The 15,730-nt window shown below is 38.3% G+C and overlaps 1 protein-coding gene across 1 annotated transcript in view; it reads right to left on the bottom strand.

Moving 5' to 3' along the window:
- The window catches only part of AMOT (angiomotin), a 47,183-nt gene that overhangs the window by 16,791 nt on the left and 14,662 nt on the right, over positions 1-15,730 (bottom strand). The window contains exons 4-6 of the mRNA XM_018565637.1: positions 14,838-14,982; positions 10,693-10,785; positions 3,404-3,549 (exon numbers count right to left, since the gene is read on the bottom strand). Coding sequence (XP_018421139.1) covers positions 3,404-3,549; positions 10,693-10,785; positions 14,838-14,982 — 384 coding nt within the window. The remainder of the gene's footprint in view (positions 1-3,403; positions 3,550-10,692; positions 10,786-14,837; positions 14,983-15,730) is intronic.

Genomic DNA, 15,730 nt, shown 5'->3' with positions numbered 1-15,730 from the left:
TATATATAGATATATATATATATGCCACTCACACTGGACTTTAGTGATTTTAGCTTTAGCACAAGGTTTATCTCAGTTTCCTTTGTAATTTCCTTTCAAACAAGCAAGCACGCTATAGAATTTCTTTCCAAACTCACAGTTATTGAAATAAACTGTAAAGTTATGCTTTGCAAAAAGGAATCCCCCGCCTTCACAAACACTGACAGGGCTAAACCAAGAGCATAACGTGTGAAACTGGCACTTCTATATTGATATGACATTTCTGTACCTTTTATGGTACAGTTCTAGTATGCAAAGAATCCAGTATATCCCAAGTCCTTGCCATGATAACTCTCTTTTAGACGGCACTTGACAGAACTATGAGAGGAATCCCCTGTGTTTATACTGACTGCTCAGGATGCCTCTTATGGTATAAGGCTGGCGAGCAATACCAGTCCATCACAAAGTCATAACTGTCATCAAGCAGAGCAAAACAAAAGACATAGCCAAGAATATGCCATGCTGTAGGTATAGTACCTCTTAACCCTTATACTGCTCACCTATTTAAGGGAAGGCCAGTCAAAATCTTTATTGTGTGTCTTACTAGGGTAAAATGAAAACCACTCAGTCTACCCTGAGTAGAACACTAAGCTCTATTAGAGTAGTCTATGCAGAAAAAACCCTCAAGTTTACCAATTTAGCCTTAAAGTTTAAGAAACTTGGTTAGCCCAAAAGGGAACAGAACATTAACTCGATAAACAAGAGGTCCTTAAAGTTTATGTAAAACCTGACAATTAACTTCTTTTATTTGCTCCCTTTTTGGTCGGTTAAATATTACATTGACAAGTGTTTTACTGTGTAATAAATGCCTTAAGCCGAGGGGGGCACTTTTCAGCCAAAAAAATGGGCTGAAAATCTCGGCTTATACTCGAGTATAGGTACTTATTGATCTCAGAAATTCAGAGTTGTCCTTCTCCTACTCCTCATTACCATGGATAATAAAACCAGATTTTTTTTCTAGAAAGACCGTAAATATATAGTACAGAGACCATTTTTCTGGTGTAAGTTCTCCAAGAACTCTTTCACAGATAATCTATAAGGAATAGAAAATGACGATGATACACATACCAACTAAACTTCCTCCTGTCTTAGAACTGAGAATGAGAGAAAAAATAAAACCTATTACTACAGAGTACACAACCCAAGGGATTTGGACTTAAATTGGGAACCCCAAAAAATATTTCCAGTCCCAGAGCAAGCTTTGCTGCCACTTGGTGTCAGAAAAAAAAAGATGTGAGGCATCTCTGCTATAGAAACCTTTAGTGTTTGACTGACTGATATGTAGATACAGGCAGTCCCCGGGTTACGAACAAGATAAGGACTGAAGCTTTGTTCTTAAGTTGAATTTGTATGTAAATTGGAACAGGTACATTTTTTAAGTAACTCCAGCCCAAAAAAATTTTTTTGTATTGGATAGCATAGGAAAGGGTTAACCCCCTGTAATGTTTGTTTTGCTGTGTGTGCCCCTGTTCATAAGATTTCGCCTCACTTTCTGTCCCTGTGGATTTTGAAAATTTGGGGTTGTCGTGGGAACAAGAAATGGTGATAAAGCTTCAATGGAGCTTCAATAGGGGTAGATTTCCTTTCACTTCCTGTTGTCTCAAGGATAGGAAGCAAGATTGAATCTTTCTAATGAGGATACAGACAGCAGACCCAGAAGAAGAGGTGGGCACCCCTCGTCTGCACGTCTAACATGAGCCAATTTCCTGTAATGTACATACAGTACTACGAACCAGACCCAAAAAGGGGGGCACACCTCGTTGGCACGAGTGCGGTAGCATTACAACTACTGGAGTGCAGCACGTTACACTTTGGCTGCAGCCTGGCACCCCCTGCTGTACAGTAATAACCTCCGTTTGTAAGTAGGAGTCGTATGTAAGTTGGATGTTTGTAAATCGGGGACTGCCTGTACATGAATTATAAACCATTAAATATTTAAAATGTTTTCAACTATTTTTATGACAAAATATGATTTTTCAGAATTAAAGACATAATATTAATTTTAGTGTTTGTTAGTCTTTGCAGTCTCCCAGGTCCAATGCTCTGAAATGATCTTGATATTTTGTAACTTTCCTATTTTATTGTGTTAGGACCTCATCATATTGGTTCATTAAACTATTGCAGTGTCTGTTTTAGCAGATATCAGTACCTTAAAATCACCTAAATATTTGAATACAGACAGCCATTATAAAAATGCAGAGTTGATTACATTATACAAAGGTAGAAGTCCAAATTGCGAATATGATATTAATTCAGCCAGCATCTTACTTAATGCAGTAAAAGTAGAATGGTGAAAGGTATGCACCAGAGTAGGGATTATTTCAATATTCTGACTAGTAGCTTTCCTTTCATTGTGGAATGTTCCACCGAGTTTGATGTTTTCCAGAACATAAAAGCAAGAAAATAAAATATGTTACATTTTCAACTCTGGAGAATTCCTATGTCCTAGACATTGCCCAGACTCCCAGTGGAGTCATTATGAACCTCTCCAAACCTCCCTTTCAAAAACAGGCTTAACCTTGGTTGTTTACAAATATTAATTGGCTATTGAAGAGGTTAAAATCAAATCTGGCATTTAGCTTTCACTTCATTAGAAGACAGGAGCTGGGAGTATAAGAAGCACTGTACCACGTCAAGTAACACAAGTGGCAGAATTGTCCAGGAATGCGTAGCTTGAGAAGCAGGATTTTTAAATTTTTTGCTCCAGTAACCAAATGAACACTTAACTCAGAACTCCAGACAAATAATTAAATACACAGGAGAACCGCACAAGAGTCAATGTTCAGCCAGTCCTGTGATTTACATACTATGACACACTACAATCCTAGAGCATGACTCAAACATAAGCCTGCAGCTCTGCAACTTCCGCTTTTACATCAAAACCTCCAACCTACCTATTAGATTATGAAATAACATCAAAAACTATTGAGGTCTTCTCTGTGCCCACCTTCTCCTGTAAGCGCACCTAAACCCTGTTAACAGGGCAGCACTATGTAATCCTCACACATTATGCAGACTTCTTCACACTTCTGAGTTTGGTGCAGTGCCTATGTCCCGCTACACGAGTAAACAGTGGGATTTGCTTACATATTCGTACAGCCGCATCTTCAGCTATTTGCCATTGTTCTGTACATACTTTTTTTTTAACCACATTAAAACTATGTCCAAGGCTGACAATATAGTATTAAATCAATCATCTTTGACCCAAAAGCCTTAGCTGAATTGCTCAGTATGATTAAAAGTCTACACAGCATTAAACAACAAAGACACATCAACTAAAAACCAAACATCCATTATTTGTAGCAACAAAATCATAGCTGGTTTTTAAAGGGACAACTGAATCTGTAGAAACTGTCAAACTTACTTCTTCCTCCAGTTTCACCACCTTGGCCTGTGCATTGTTTAGAGCCTGGTCTCTAATCTCAATGTGCCTTCTTTGGTCATCGTTCATAGAACGTAAAGAAGACATCTCCATTTCCAGCTTCTCCTTCTCTCTCTGGAGTTCTTTGTCTGCAAGCAAACAAATAGGAAATTAGTTGTATTTCCAAAAGTTATTAAAACTTCACAGATTTGGACATTTTACCTTGATCTTAAAAATCCTTTATTGATATTCCATTTTTATTTTCCAGCAGAGGAACATTTTCTTGGGTTATATTAATGCTTGACACGTTTAAGAATGTACTAGAAGATGCAAGAAATTTCCGGCACACTTTCACAAACACCTATAGTGGAAGGGTTTAAGACTCGTATGCAATTCCCACCTTTATACATTCACAAGTCAGGCGATTCCTGGTTATTTTATGTGCAAAGGGAACAGCTCAACAGGAAAATATATTAAACGTTCCCAAGAAAGACCTCCATTAAACACCATTGTAAACCTCTGGTATTGTAGACATTGTAGTCTCTTGTGCCAACCATTTTTTGTCATGCATGATTACACTGCCACATGATCACCTGTAGCATGCAACAATAGCATAAATCACAAATATCTTAACCATTAGTCAAGAGAAGATAATGGCTAGCAAAGTACAAAAATTATTTCTGTATTAATTTATGAAGGTTTGTTCTTTCTATGGCAACAAACTTGAGTATAGGTATGTTGATCTTTAGAACAGAGAGCTCAAGGCATATTGTAAATCAAGCTAGGAGTTGGTATAAAATTCCCATCACAGCCATTGGTACTATCCAGATTTTGCAACAGTGGGCACAGCAGAGTTTAAACAGCTGTCATTGTTCATTTAAGGTCTCTCCCTTAATACCAATCCTTTGACTCATACAGATAAAATTTAATTATGAATATCATCAGCTACATTTCTCTATAGTCAAATTTGCATAACAAACATCTAGGTGTTTTCTCGAGAAATGGGTGTAATGCTGTGATAACCCAGGGACATAAATTAATGGCAGAGAGAAGGCTCCTAACTGGGCAGTAGTTGGTAGAAGTTTCAACAAGCTAATTTCATCATATCTACTGTTTTCCAAATTGTAAAGGAGTACATTGAAAGGTCATTACATTCTTTGCACAAGTAACAAAAGGATACTCCTCAGCTAAGGTTAAAATCAGATCCCATTTTTTTTACATTTATGTTTTTCACTGAACAGGCAATACAAATGGTTAAAAAATAAACACATTACATGATATCCTTATCATATCCTCATTCTGCCTTCCTACTTTTAGTCAGTGCCTCATTCTTCGTTCTTGTTGTCGCCATTGAATTATATGCTAACCTACAACAAGCTTGGGTTCATTAAATTTTACTTCCTCACAAGTTTTATTAAATTTTGCCAAATACCATTCACATTTAAAATGTCCCCACACATCACAAACCCTTATTATAATTATAGAAAAGCAGTTAACTTTATTGTGGTATCTACAAGTTGCTAACTGCCAAGACTATTTCAAAGAATTGGATTATAGTCCATCACAGGTTACTAAGATTTGGTTTTATTTAAATAATCTATCACGTGCATTACAAAAAACCAAAAACAAACAAAAACATATGAAGAGTTTGGTTTATTTATAAAAAGCATCCAATCGCTCTTCTCTGCTTTTAGCATCAACTGAGTGATGCCTGAAATACTTGTTAGTATTTGGGGACCGGGATTTGTGAATCTAAAATGTCTTACTTTTGTGTTGCGGTTTACAAAGCGCATACTGGGGGCTGCTTTACCATCCAGTCCGGGCCTTCACATAAGCCAACTGGGCTAAGAAGAAAAGTCAATAATTCTTATACTATGGGGTCTATTCACGAAGCTGCCGAAGGATCTGGCCGTAACTTCGGCCGATCCTTCGGCTATCTTCGGCCCCAGGACCACTTCGGTTCTACTCATTCACAATAGCCCGTACAGCTCCCGATCATGGCTCAGCCGATCCAGATGATGGATCGGCTGAGTCGAACTCCTTCTGCACTTTGGGTCGGCCGAACATGCTGAGCATGTTCGGCCGACCCGAAGCCACACGAAGCAAGCCGATGTACGGTTGATTTCAGCCGATGTACGGCTGAAATTAGCTGTACCAGCCTGAAGTGAATAGCCGACAGTGTTCGGCTCACTTCACTTCAGATCGGTCATTCACTCGGCTGCCCTCGGCAGCTTCGTGAATAGACCCCTATGACTCAATTTATACAAAAAAAACTAGTTTAATCTAAACCAGTCAACCATTTCAAACATTTCAAAGTATACGTCCTGCCTAACAGCTCATAGCACAAGATGGCTGCTATTATATTTATCAGCCATAAATTACTTTTACTTTGATTCAGTCACTTTGTTACTATTGGTGTTACTTCCCTGAGTTTTGAGCTAAGCTCTACCCAACTTGTTCTACTCTGTTTAAGATAGTGGTCTAAATGGCCCCTTACAAGTTCTCACAATGCACTTGAGTAAGGAGAAGCCATAAATGGAATGGTAATCTGTAACTAAAAAAGTTAAATAAAAATCACAGAACAGCCCCACCGGCACCCCCAATGTCTTCCTTAGATCTCCCTACTTAGCAATGAACTCAGACCATTTCCTGAACAAAAACGCGATTACAGACCACTTTTTGTACCTGTAGCCCAATATTATGGCTTGTTTCAATTCATCATAGAGGTATCAAGGTAGCTGAACAATTGCATGTGTGTAACCTTTTACATGCAGAAACCAGATGGCTATAAATAAGCAATTTGTTGGGAAAAGAATAAAGTAGTTTTACATGTGAACCGTATTTTTAGCCAAAAGAGAACTATAAACCCAGCTACATCCAAGATAAAAGAACAATTTAAATGAAAAGAAAAACAGGCTATAGCGTTGTGATGTGTAAGTGATGAGCGATTGAAATTACTAAACACTACTAAATTAATGGATTAAGTGCACTATTTGCAGAGAGCATATATAATGCAAAACCAGTACTGTACAAGCCAACAATGAATGTGCCTGTGCACGTCACCTCTAGAAAATGTAGACCAATAGTAAAGTTTATATAGAGTACACCAGGGTAGGCAAATTTGGCACTGCAGCTGTGGTGAAAATTCAAATCCCTTTCAGAGTCTTGCAGTGCCTCATGGGACTTGTAGGTCCACAACAGCCAAAGTGCCGAGGAGTACCTCAGGAGTAGACCATGGAAAGCACCAACTGCCTTAGATCAGCTAGCAATTTGAATTGATATTTCCTCAGTTACAACATGCCGAAGGGGAGGAGTGACCTCAAACAGAAGCCAAGACTGAAAGTATTTTAAATAGTCTTGGCAGTTAGCAACTTGTAGATACCACAATAAAGTTAACAGCTTTTGTATAATTATAATAAGGGTCTGTGATGTGTGGGGGCATTTTAAATGTGAATGGTATTTGGCAAAGTTTAATAAAACTTGTGAGGAAGTGAAATTTAATGAACCCAAGATTGCTGTGGATTAACGTATAATTCAAAGGAGACAACAAGAATGAAGAATGAGGCACTGACTGAAAGTAGGAAGGCAGAATCAGGATATCATAAGAATACCATGTAATTAGTGCATATAGCACTAATGACAAGTGACAGGATCACTGACATTACAGACATCACTTTGCGAACAAGAAATAAACAGTATCTAAACAAAAGATCTAGTAACACTAGTCCCTGCAGCCATTAACACCCAGTCATTGACAGACCAGTATAGCTACATTCCACACACCACGGCAATGGGAGGGTGGAGAATCAGGGCAAAGGATTACATGAGAACAAGGCTGTACCAAAGCCTGTTACTTCTAAAGATCTGTGAGAGAAGCTTTCATCTTTGTGTGTCCACCAAAACGTGACAGTGGGAAACTAATTGCTGCAATTTCACCAACAGCTAACAGGTAGCTGTGGGAAAACTTAAACACATTCCACTTGTCAGTGGTATATAACAAGGTACAAAAAACCATTAAGAGTACTGATGAACAATACCTTTTTATTTACAATTTTTTTTTCATTTAGGTGCAGCATCCAAACTTATTCCATGTGTCAAGCCTTGTAATTTTTATTTGTAACTTTTTCTGCTCACATTTCTTTCCTCTCCTGCTTTACTAGTACAGGACTGTTATGCTCATATGCCTGAAAACAGTAGGTCCCCCTGCACTCCTTACAGCGCTTCCGGTCCAAGTGAAAATTGTGGTGCTTGCAGTGACAATCACGGATGGTGCCGTGTACAACAGTCTGGGGGGGGGGGGGGGGGAGATTTATCAAAACTGGAGCAGCTGTGCATGGCAACCAATCAGCATCTCCCTTTAGTTTGTTCAGTTAAGATTTGAAAACAGAGACAATGATTGGTTGCTATGCACATCTGCTCCAGTTTTGATATATTCCCCTCATTGTATTTATATCTCTATATGTACTCTCTACATTACAGTACTATATTACCACTTATAAACCCTGACATGTGTGCAAGGATATATATTGAAGAACAATTGCAGCTTGCGAGTACACACACACAGCTGGAGGGGCAGTGTTACACCTGCTATATTGCCGCAAATAAATCTTTAAATGCATTCATGTGTCCATTAAAGTTAAATATTTCATGGTTGAGTCATTGTTTTATGGATCTCTGAAAGTGAAATATTTTAAATGACCTTTTGTCATTTATATCACTGCACCGAAGCAAGCATGACAAAGACAGTGTCTAAATGTCATTGCTTACTGCAGTATGCATACTTAATAGAATAAAAGATTCAGAAATTCCTACGGCTGAAATTTTAGCTACTATAGTTGAAAAATGACTCAGGACATAGTGAAAGTGGACTGACTGGCTTCTCGTATGGTCTAATAAAAGTCAATTAGAATAATTCTTCTACTTTCCACTCCAGATTGGTTTGCTTCACCACTATTAAGGGCAAACCTTAGCCTCCACCCTGACTGATATAAAATAGAACAACTGACCATATCCCTTCCATTCCTATCAATCACTAATGTGAAGAAAAAAAAAAAAAGAGTCATTGGTTTGCAGTGCTCCAGTCATGCCGCAATTCTTTTCCTTTTCTGATCGCATTAACTGGTAAAGGCTCAGTCATAATTATGAGCAGTGACAATCTGTTTATTGCTGGAAAGTATCTGATTCCCTCACAGAGGGCCCTCTGTCAATAGGCTTTTGTTCACTGCAAATGAGTTTGGCATTCACATACTAGTTTATAGGAAAAGCAAAATCAGCTTGAAGCAGGTCAAATGCAGACCACAAGAAGGTCATCTGCATGTCAAATTCACCCATCAATAGATTTAGAATGATTTTAAAAGTGTCTGATGCCATCAACACAAGCCCGAAGCCCGTTGGCACAGGCAAGATTGTTACAATTACAGTGGCCCATACTTTGCCCAATAGGCATAAAGTGTGAAACTATTAGACTCAATGCATGCCAACATGCACAGAAATATAGGTCAGAATAATTCTATTGTTTTCAATGTTCGCTCCATATTAAAAGGTAAAATTAATAATAAAAAACCCATTCAGTGCAGTGCTGTGGTGCCCCCAGGGTGCCAGGAATCAATAAGCACATGTTAGTTGTTCCTATGTAGAGGAACAGTATTAAAAATGGATTAGTGTGAATAAGACCTTAGATCTGGACTTGACTGTCGATGTGCATTGTGAGAAGGCTCAACACTAGAGCACAACTGATACAATCTGTGAAGATCCCATCTTACAGTAAACATTTCCGTACATTTTCAGGCACACAAATCCAGAACAAAATAAAAAATAGTAAGATACTTTGTTACATCAAGAAAGGCCTTCAGTTTATATGACAGTGTGAACATGATGAAGAATCCAATATTTTGAAATAGTCACCATTATTTGTTGTCAACAGCCTTGTGGTATTTAATATGCTGAATACAATGAAAAAGGAGTTTTGATGTATGCAGAACTTCACACCAATAAGGCATTTCCTCACTTAGAAGGGAGCATGCTTGGTACTAAACAGGGCAACACCCACAGAAAGTATGATCTTAAAAAGAGGCAACACCCACAGAAAATATGTAAACACCTTTAATTAACTCCAACAATTAGCTGAGTTTTAAAAGACTGCTTTATATTAGTTGGAAAGATGTTTCACTTTTTAAAAAGCTTGGCTATATATGGGAACCACATCACAGCCACCCCTCCCTCTGCAGGGTGGGAAAATGGAGATCAAAGCCTTGACTAAAGAAACATCAAACATAAAACATCCAAATTAATAAAATAGACAAGACAAACCGCAGATTCTGACAAACCAGGAATTTTAGTCTTCCAGAGATTTTAACAGACTGTGAAATCCAGGGTACAATCTTCACAAACTACTCATTTAGTGCAATAACTGTATACAAAAACCTTATTCTCTACTAAAACGTCATCTCAGGTCCTAATGCAGAAGTTCATCAGATCAGAGCAGCTAGAGTGGGGACAAGCCCTAAGGATGTCAGCCGACTTGCTTGTTTCCATGGCACTAAATGGCCAGTGTTGCTTTGTAAAATCGATCAAACCAAATTGCCAAGGCAAAACAAAACCTCTTATTCATGCAGGGTAGAATATAATGCAATACAAGAAATGCAGAAAGCCCATTTGAAAAAAAATCCATCAAAAAATGTATTCTCAAGTGTTTCATATGCACAAGTCAGCTATCCAGGTCCCCCACCATCACTGTTTATGAGACCAATACTCTAGTGCTGCATATGTGCCCGCGACAGACTCTCCTGAACGACCCCCTTGCGCTGATGTCATTGTCTACAGACTCACGTTTGGGTCCTGAGAGGACCCCGATGCTGGACAGCCAATAGAAAAGTGTCCATGAAAAGTTACAAGGGTAGTCCCGTGGTACAGCGCTCGCTGCTTCTCTTGTGTGCGGACCGGGGTGTCCGACGCTTGGAACAGGAAGTCAAAAAGTAGGGGAGGAAGCGCCACGACCGAGCTGAGATCTGTCAGAAATTGGAGGTCCACGTGGAGTGTGGGCCTGTTAGGTGGGTTTTGAAGTAATGATCTTGAGGATAGGCATGATGGTGAGGATGGATCAAGGGGTTGGTGGTGTTGTACTCTACGGTTATTGACCACCACCAACCCCTGGATACATTCTCGCCATCAAGCCTATCCTCAAGATCATTACTCGCTATCCTTCACAATTTCCTATTTATTAAGCATCCTTAAGTATGATTCATGACATAAATGGTCCCAATGGAGAAGAAATAGTTATTGCAGAAACTTACTTTGCGCTAGAAGTTGTGATATGGTGTTTCTGTTGTCCTCTGACCCTTCCAATTCCTTTGCTGCGAGTTGTTTATTTGCGGTTTCCATTCGCTCTGAAGGAGAGAAATGTCTTTTTACTCGTTCTGCAAATAAGATGCTACAATGCATGGAAACTAAAAGCTTGGAGATTTTACTCTGATACGGATCCAACAATTCCTAAGCAACAACAAGAGAGGTTAAGTCTTTAACAAATGTTTTATAGCAGCAACTTAAACAGGAAGCATCACATATACACAACAAATGTGGCCGTTTTTGTTTCCACAATCAACATTGCTGAAAATGTAGCCTATTCTTTCTGTGGGAATTGGCTACATCACTAAGGCCAATAGTACCTCATACCTCTGGGAAGTACATAGTTACCAGTGAACCATTAAAGTAAAAATTAGCTTATTCTAGAAAACATCCTTCTCGTGCTATATATAGAACATAATGCATGTCTCATTACTAAAAAAATATGCATTATTCCACTGCGTGATATGAAATTTGCATCGTGTTAACTTAAAGCTGAACTCCAAGCAGATATAAAATAATAAACATGTATTTATTAAAAGAATAGTCCCTAAACATGACTTGAACTCGTCCGTTTTGAATCTCCTTTTTACAAAAAAAAAAAAAAAATGGATATTGTATTGTGTTTTAGGCACTAAAATTAAGTGCATTTTTAAAAAAAATTGGGGTTTGATAAAGAGTTGCACTAATATTGTGAGACGTAAAAAACTCCCACCATTTTATTTTACAGGGTCTTTGCTTTCAGAAAACATATAATATTTGGGGGTTTTAAGTAATTTTCAGGTCTAAAATGCGGATTATAACATGTGCAAAAAACCTGCAAAAAAGGCCTGGGTAGAAAGGGTCAAATGCAATATATAAAAAAGTCCAGTCACCAACCCAGCTTTGCTGTCTGGTGAACCTCAAACACTTACTTGACAGAATTATAAATCCTGTGGTGAGTAAAACAGCTCCAGTATCTGTACATCAACTGCAAATGCAACTGTTTGCCTGAAGTTTAGCTTTAATGAATACGATCACTTATTAGACACACACTGCATAACTTCATAAAACCAATGAATGCTTAGTTGATACAGTGGTGATTCATCAATACACTGCTTGCTGGAATTCTTTTAAACATTGAAAACCAGGAGGCATCAATCAGGCACATTTGAGAGGAAGCAGATTAATGGCAGATGATTATTTTGTGGAGGAGTTGGAATTTAAGTGACAATGCACATGGTTAAAATCATTCTGAAGGGTTGGTCTTTATTACAGGAAACACCCAATCATTTTGAAGAGAACGACACTATTCTACTGAATACCTGAACGACTTTGCTATGTGAACAAAAGGTCCCATGAGCAAACTATTCATAATAGGCGGATTTAATAGCATTCCCTAATCACATAACAAAGGTAAACCAGCAACATTAAATGTTTAAATGTTATACTAAAATATGAAATCACATAGTTGTTTCTCCATTTTACCATGGTGGGATAAAAATGATAAATCACAATGAGTGGCGTAACACAAGGGGTAGTCTAGGGATCATAAAGGGAGATGCAAGAGCTAAAGACCAATTAACACCTTATTGGGAACTGAAAATGTACATTGAACAGCACAGACTTTTTTTGCTGGAAGTCACATATACAAACACTGACAAATCAATATATCAACATATAATGGCTGACACTTAGACTGAAGACTTAAATTCAAGTAGTTACTGTCATCGACACATTTTTCCGTTTTTTTTCCAATTTCTAAAAAGTGAATCATTCGATAGTGTTTACAAACAGGTTAGTGTTGTGTTACACTAAAGTACATGTATCCAAGTGCGTTTGGTGCTCATTCCTAAATGCATCTGGAAGTATGTATTGCTTCTTTTTTTTATGGCCGAACCCACACCTAGACGTACAGAAGTGTTTTGGTGCATTCAATCTAGCTGGTTTTATGCAGCTAAACACATAAAAACATGTGAAAATGCATGCGCATCTTGATTCAGGTGAAATGGATCTGGGAGGTACAGGGTTGATTATACCAAACGCAGGAGGCCCATGTGCATGAGGGCTTACAAATGTTCAGGAACATGGTACCTTTTTCAGTAATTACAAACAGAAGTAAAAAAGTGTCATCTTTTAAAGCTGAACTCCGGGGAACACGTCAACTATCAGGGCAAAGGTATGAACATTAAAATACTAAAAAAAAATCTCTTACATGGGTCTTCTGGGTGTTGCCCACAATAACCAGGTATTATTCTTCACTCTCTCCACTAGAAAATAACCGCTGGAACATAACTATTATGTGCAACACAATTACATTTTATTTCTTCCTCTTTTATACAGTACCTTTTAAAATGCGCTTTAATAATAATATGTCTGTGCAGAGAGTAAACCGGCATATGGAGATGCTTTTAAAAAGGAAAATGGCACTTTCACTGAACCAAAATTATACAACAAGCCAGTTGTAATATGTTGTCAAAAATGTACTTTTCTTTCTGATTTTCTAAAACTGCCAAAAATGTAAATATTAGTTCCTTGTAACCCAGAGAGTAAATCACATTTCTGGGGTGTTCTCATTTACTGCCCATGTGATTAGCTATCTGCTTCTCTCAGCAATTTGTATGTCTAGGACTGATAATGTGACTATAGCAGGCAGACACTCCCTCTTAGCGCTCAGGAAGTAAAATGTGAATGGAATTCATGCATAACTTTCAACAAAAAATAGCTGGGTAAGAGTTAGCAAGGAAGTCTGCAAAAAACTTTGCAATCTAAAAAACTGATACAAATATATAGAAGAGGCATAGCCACACAATACTATGAAGGAATTGTACGCTGTGGTTATAGATTAATGGAGGGAAAGGTTACAGAAGAATAATGCACATCAGCATAAGTGGTTTCAGGCAATTTTGATGCTTTTTCTGGCATTTTCAGACTTGAGCATTTTTGTTCTGGCCAATATAAAGCCAGTTACTATGAGGAGACAAGTGTTAAGCACAAAATTGCACCTTTTTGTGGCGTTTAGGTGCTCCCATTCAAGTCTATGGGGCCAAAAATGCACAAATTCTGCTTTTTGAACAACAAGCGTCAAGCTACAAGTTAAACAATAATGACCCGGCACTATTAAAGACAATGGGATGTTGTTCTTGTTGAGCTTTGTCAGTCATAGGGAAACCTGCATCGCAAAGCTCAGGTATGAATGGGGCCTAAGGTACACTTGATCCAGAAGTTCCTAAAGACCGAGGACATCCATAAACTGGAGGCAACTGCAGCCCGCACGCCATGGCCAATGGCAGAGTTGTGGTACAAATCTTCAGCTGTCAAGATGACTCTTAAGATGGGATCCGCTCTAAGGTCTCAAACAGCGAGGTTCTGTCTTAGAAGTTATCTTCACAGCTGAAGATCTGTACCATAGCCCTGCCACTGGCAATGGCATGCAGGCAGGTGACTGTACTCCACTGGCCTGAGATGCACTGGTTTCCCATTTGTTTTTATTATCATTAAAACACATTGCTTTTAATACATTGGATCTGTGCATCTTTGTCTCTGTTTTTCTAATGTATAAAACCTGCCCAGTTTAATATATTAGAAACATTTAAAATGGCATTACATTTAAAATGAAAATGTATATTTAGGAGAGAGGTTTGACAAAGACACAACTTTGTTAAACCCAAGGTTAAAACTCCTGAGCAAAAGATTATCCAAATAGTTTAATGCATCCAACACGTGGTACTGACATAAACATTGGCTGTATACCTTTACTTAGTAAGCACAAGCTCCAATGCACATAGAGCACCGGTCAGTATGCAGGGTCAATGCATAGGTGGAGCCCCACTCTGATTCACGCTCCAAGTGCATTACAACCTGGGTTTACCATAGGAGTAAATGCAAGCTGTACACGTGCCAACACATCTGCATGCCAGTGGGAGAAGATAGGACTGTAAAGGCCTATCTATTTAGCCCAAGTCTATGCAGGAAAACAAAAGTTAAGAACAAAAAGTATTTGCACAAAATTAAGCGCTCTTTTGTTGTCATACTATTTCATTGTAAACTGCAAAAAAGACATGGTACATTATGGTGTGTGATGGTCTGAGATATACAAATAGCTGTGGTTTTGTACCTCGAAGGTCCCTGTTAAAGTCATGAATTCTGCGGATCTCTCCTTCCAGCTTTGTTCTCATGGCTTTCTCTAGAGTCTCTCTCTTGGATGAGGATTTTACAAGACTTTCATACGCTTCAGAAACTCTCTGGATTTCCATCTCCATCTGAAATGTGCCAGAGAAAACGTCATGAGGCATATGGCCAAATCTTCACTCCCTCTAATGACACACTGCACCTGTTTCTTCCCTGCCCAAATGAGGACAAAACTAGATCTACAATTACAATAAAATGCAGGCACAGGTACATACTTTACATTGCTATACCTTCAAAGTGTTTTAAAACAGTGAAAGCATTCTCTATGTATACCACAATTGCCAACAGTTCCTATTTTCCATGAATAGTGTCAAACTTCAAAGATTTTCCTCAATAAATGTTTAGCTCTTGTGATATATTAATTATAGAATGAACTTACTAAATATATACTGAAAAGAGGCATTTAAAACCTCAACTCCTGTCAAATACAAACACATTACATGTATACTTCAATATAGGTGCTATACATACCTCAAATCTGTCATATCAGCTTCCTGTAATCCCCTACATAGCAGAACTAAGACTGGGAGAGCCAAGTGTATGAGGTGCATCTCACTGGTATCTCCTTTGCGAGATGCAGCAGGCTTCCTTTATGTTCATTTTCGAAGGAATATCAAGCCCAAGCAGGCTTTCTCCATGTCTCTGTTGGGATGATTTCCCCTAACCATTTTGAGGAAAAATCCCAAACTGAATGGATTTTACTGGAACAGACGTAGAAAGAATATCCACCTAAAGAGACAACTGTCTTGATGAGGTGGGATCCTCTATTATTTTTTTCACTTCCTCATGTCACTCTGGGACAGGAAGTAAAGAACACCC

Source organism: Nanorana parkeri, unplaced genomic scaffold (assembly GCF_000935625.1).
Source record: "Nanorana parkeri isolate BGI_ZX_2015 unplaced genomic scaffold, ASM93562v1 scaffold868, whole genome shotgun sequence".
Taxonomy (NCBI): domain Eukaryota; kingdom Metazoa; phylum Chordata; class Amphibia; order Anura; family Dicroglossidae; genus Nanorana; species Nanorana parkeri.
The sequence above is the reverse complement of the archived record's forward strand: the minus strand, read 5'-3'. Positions and strand labels throughout refer to the sequence as shown.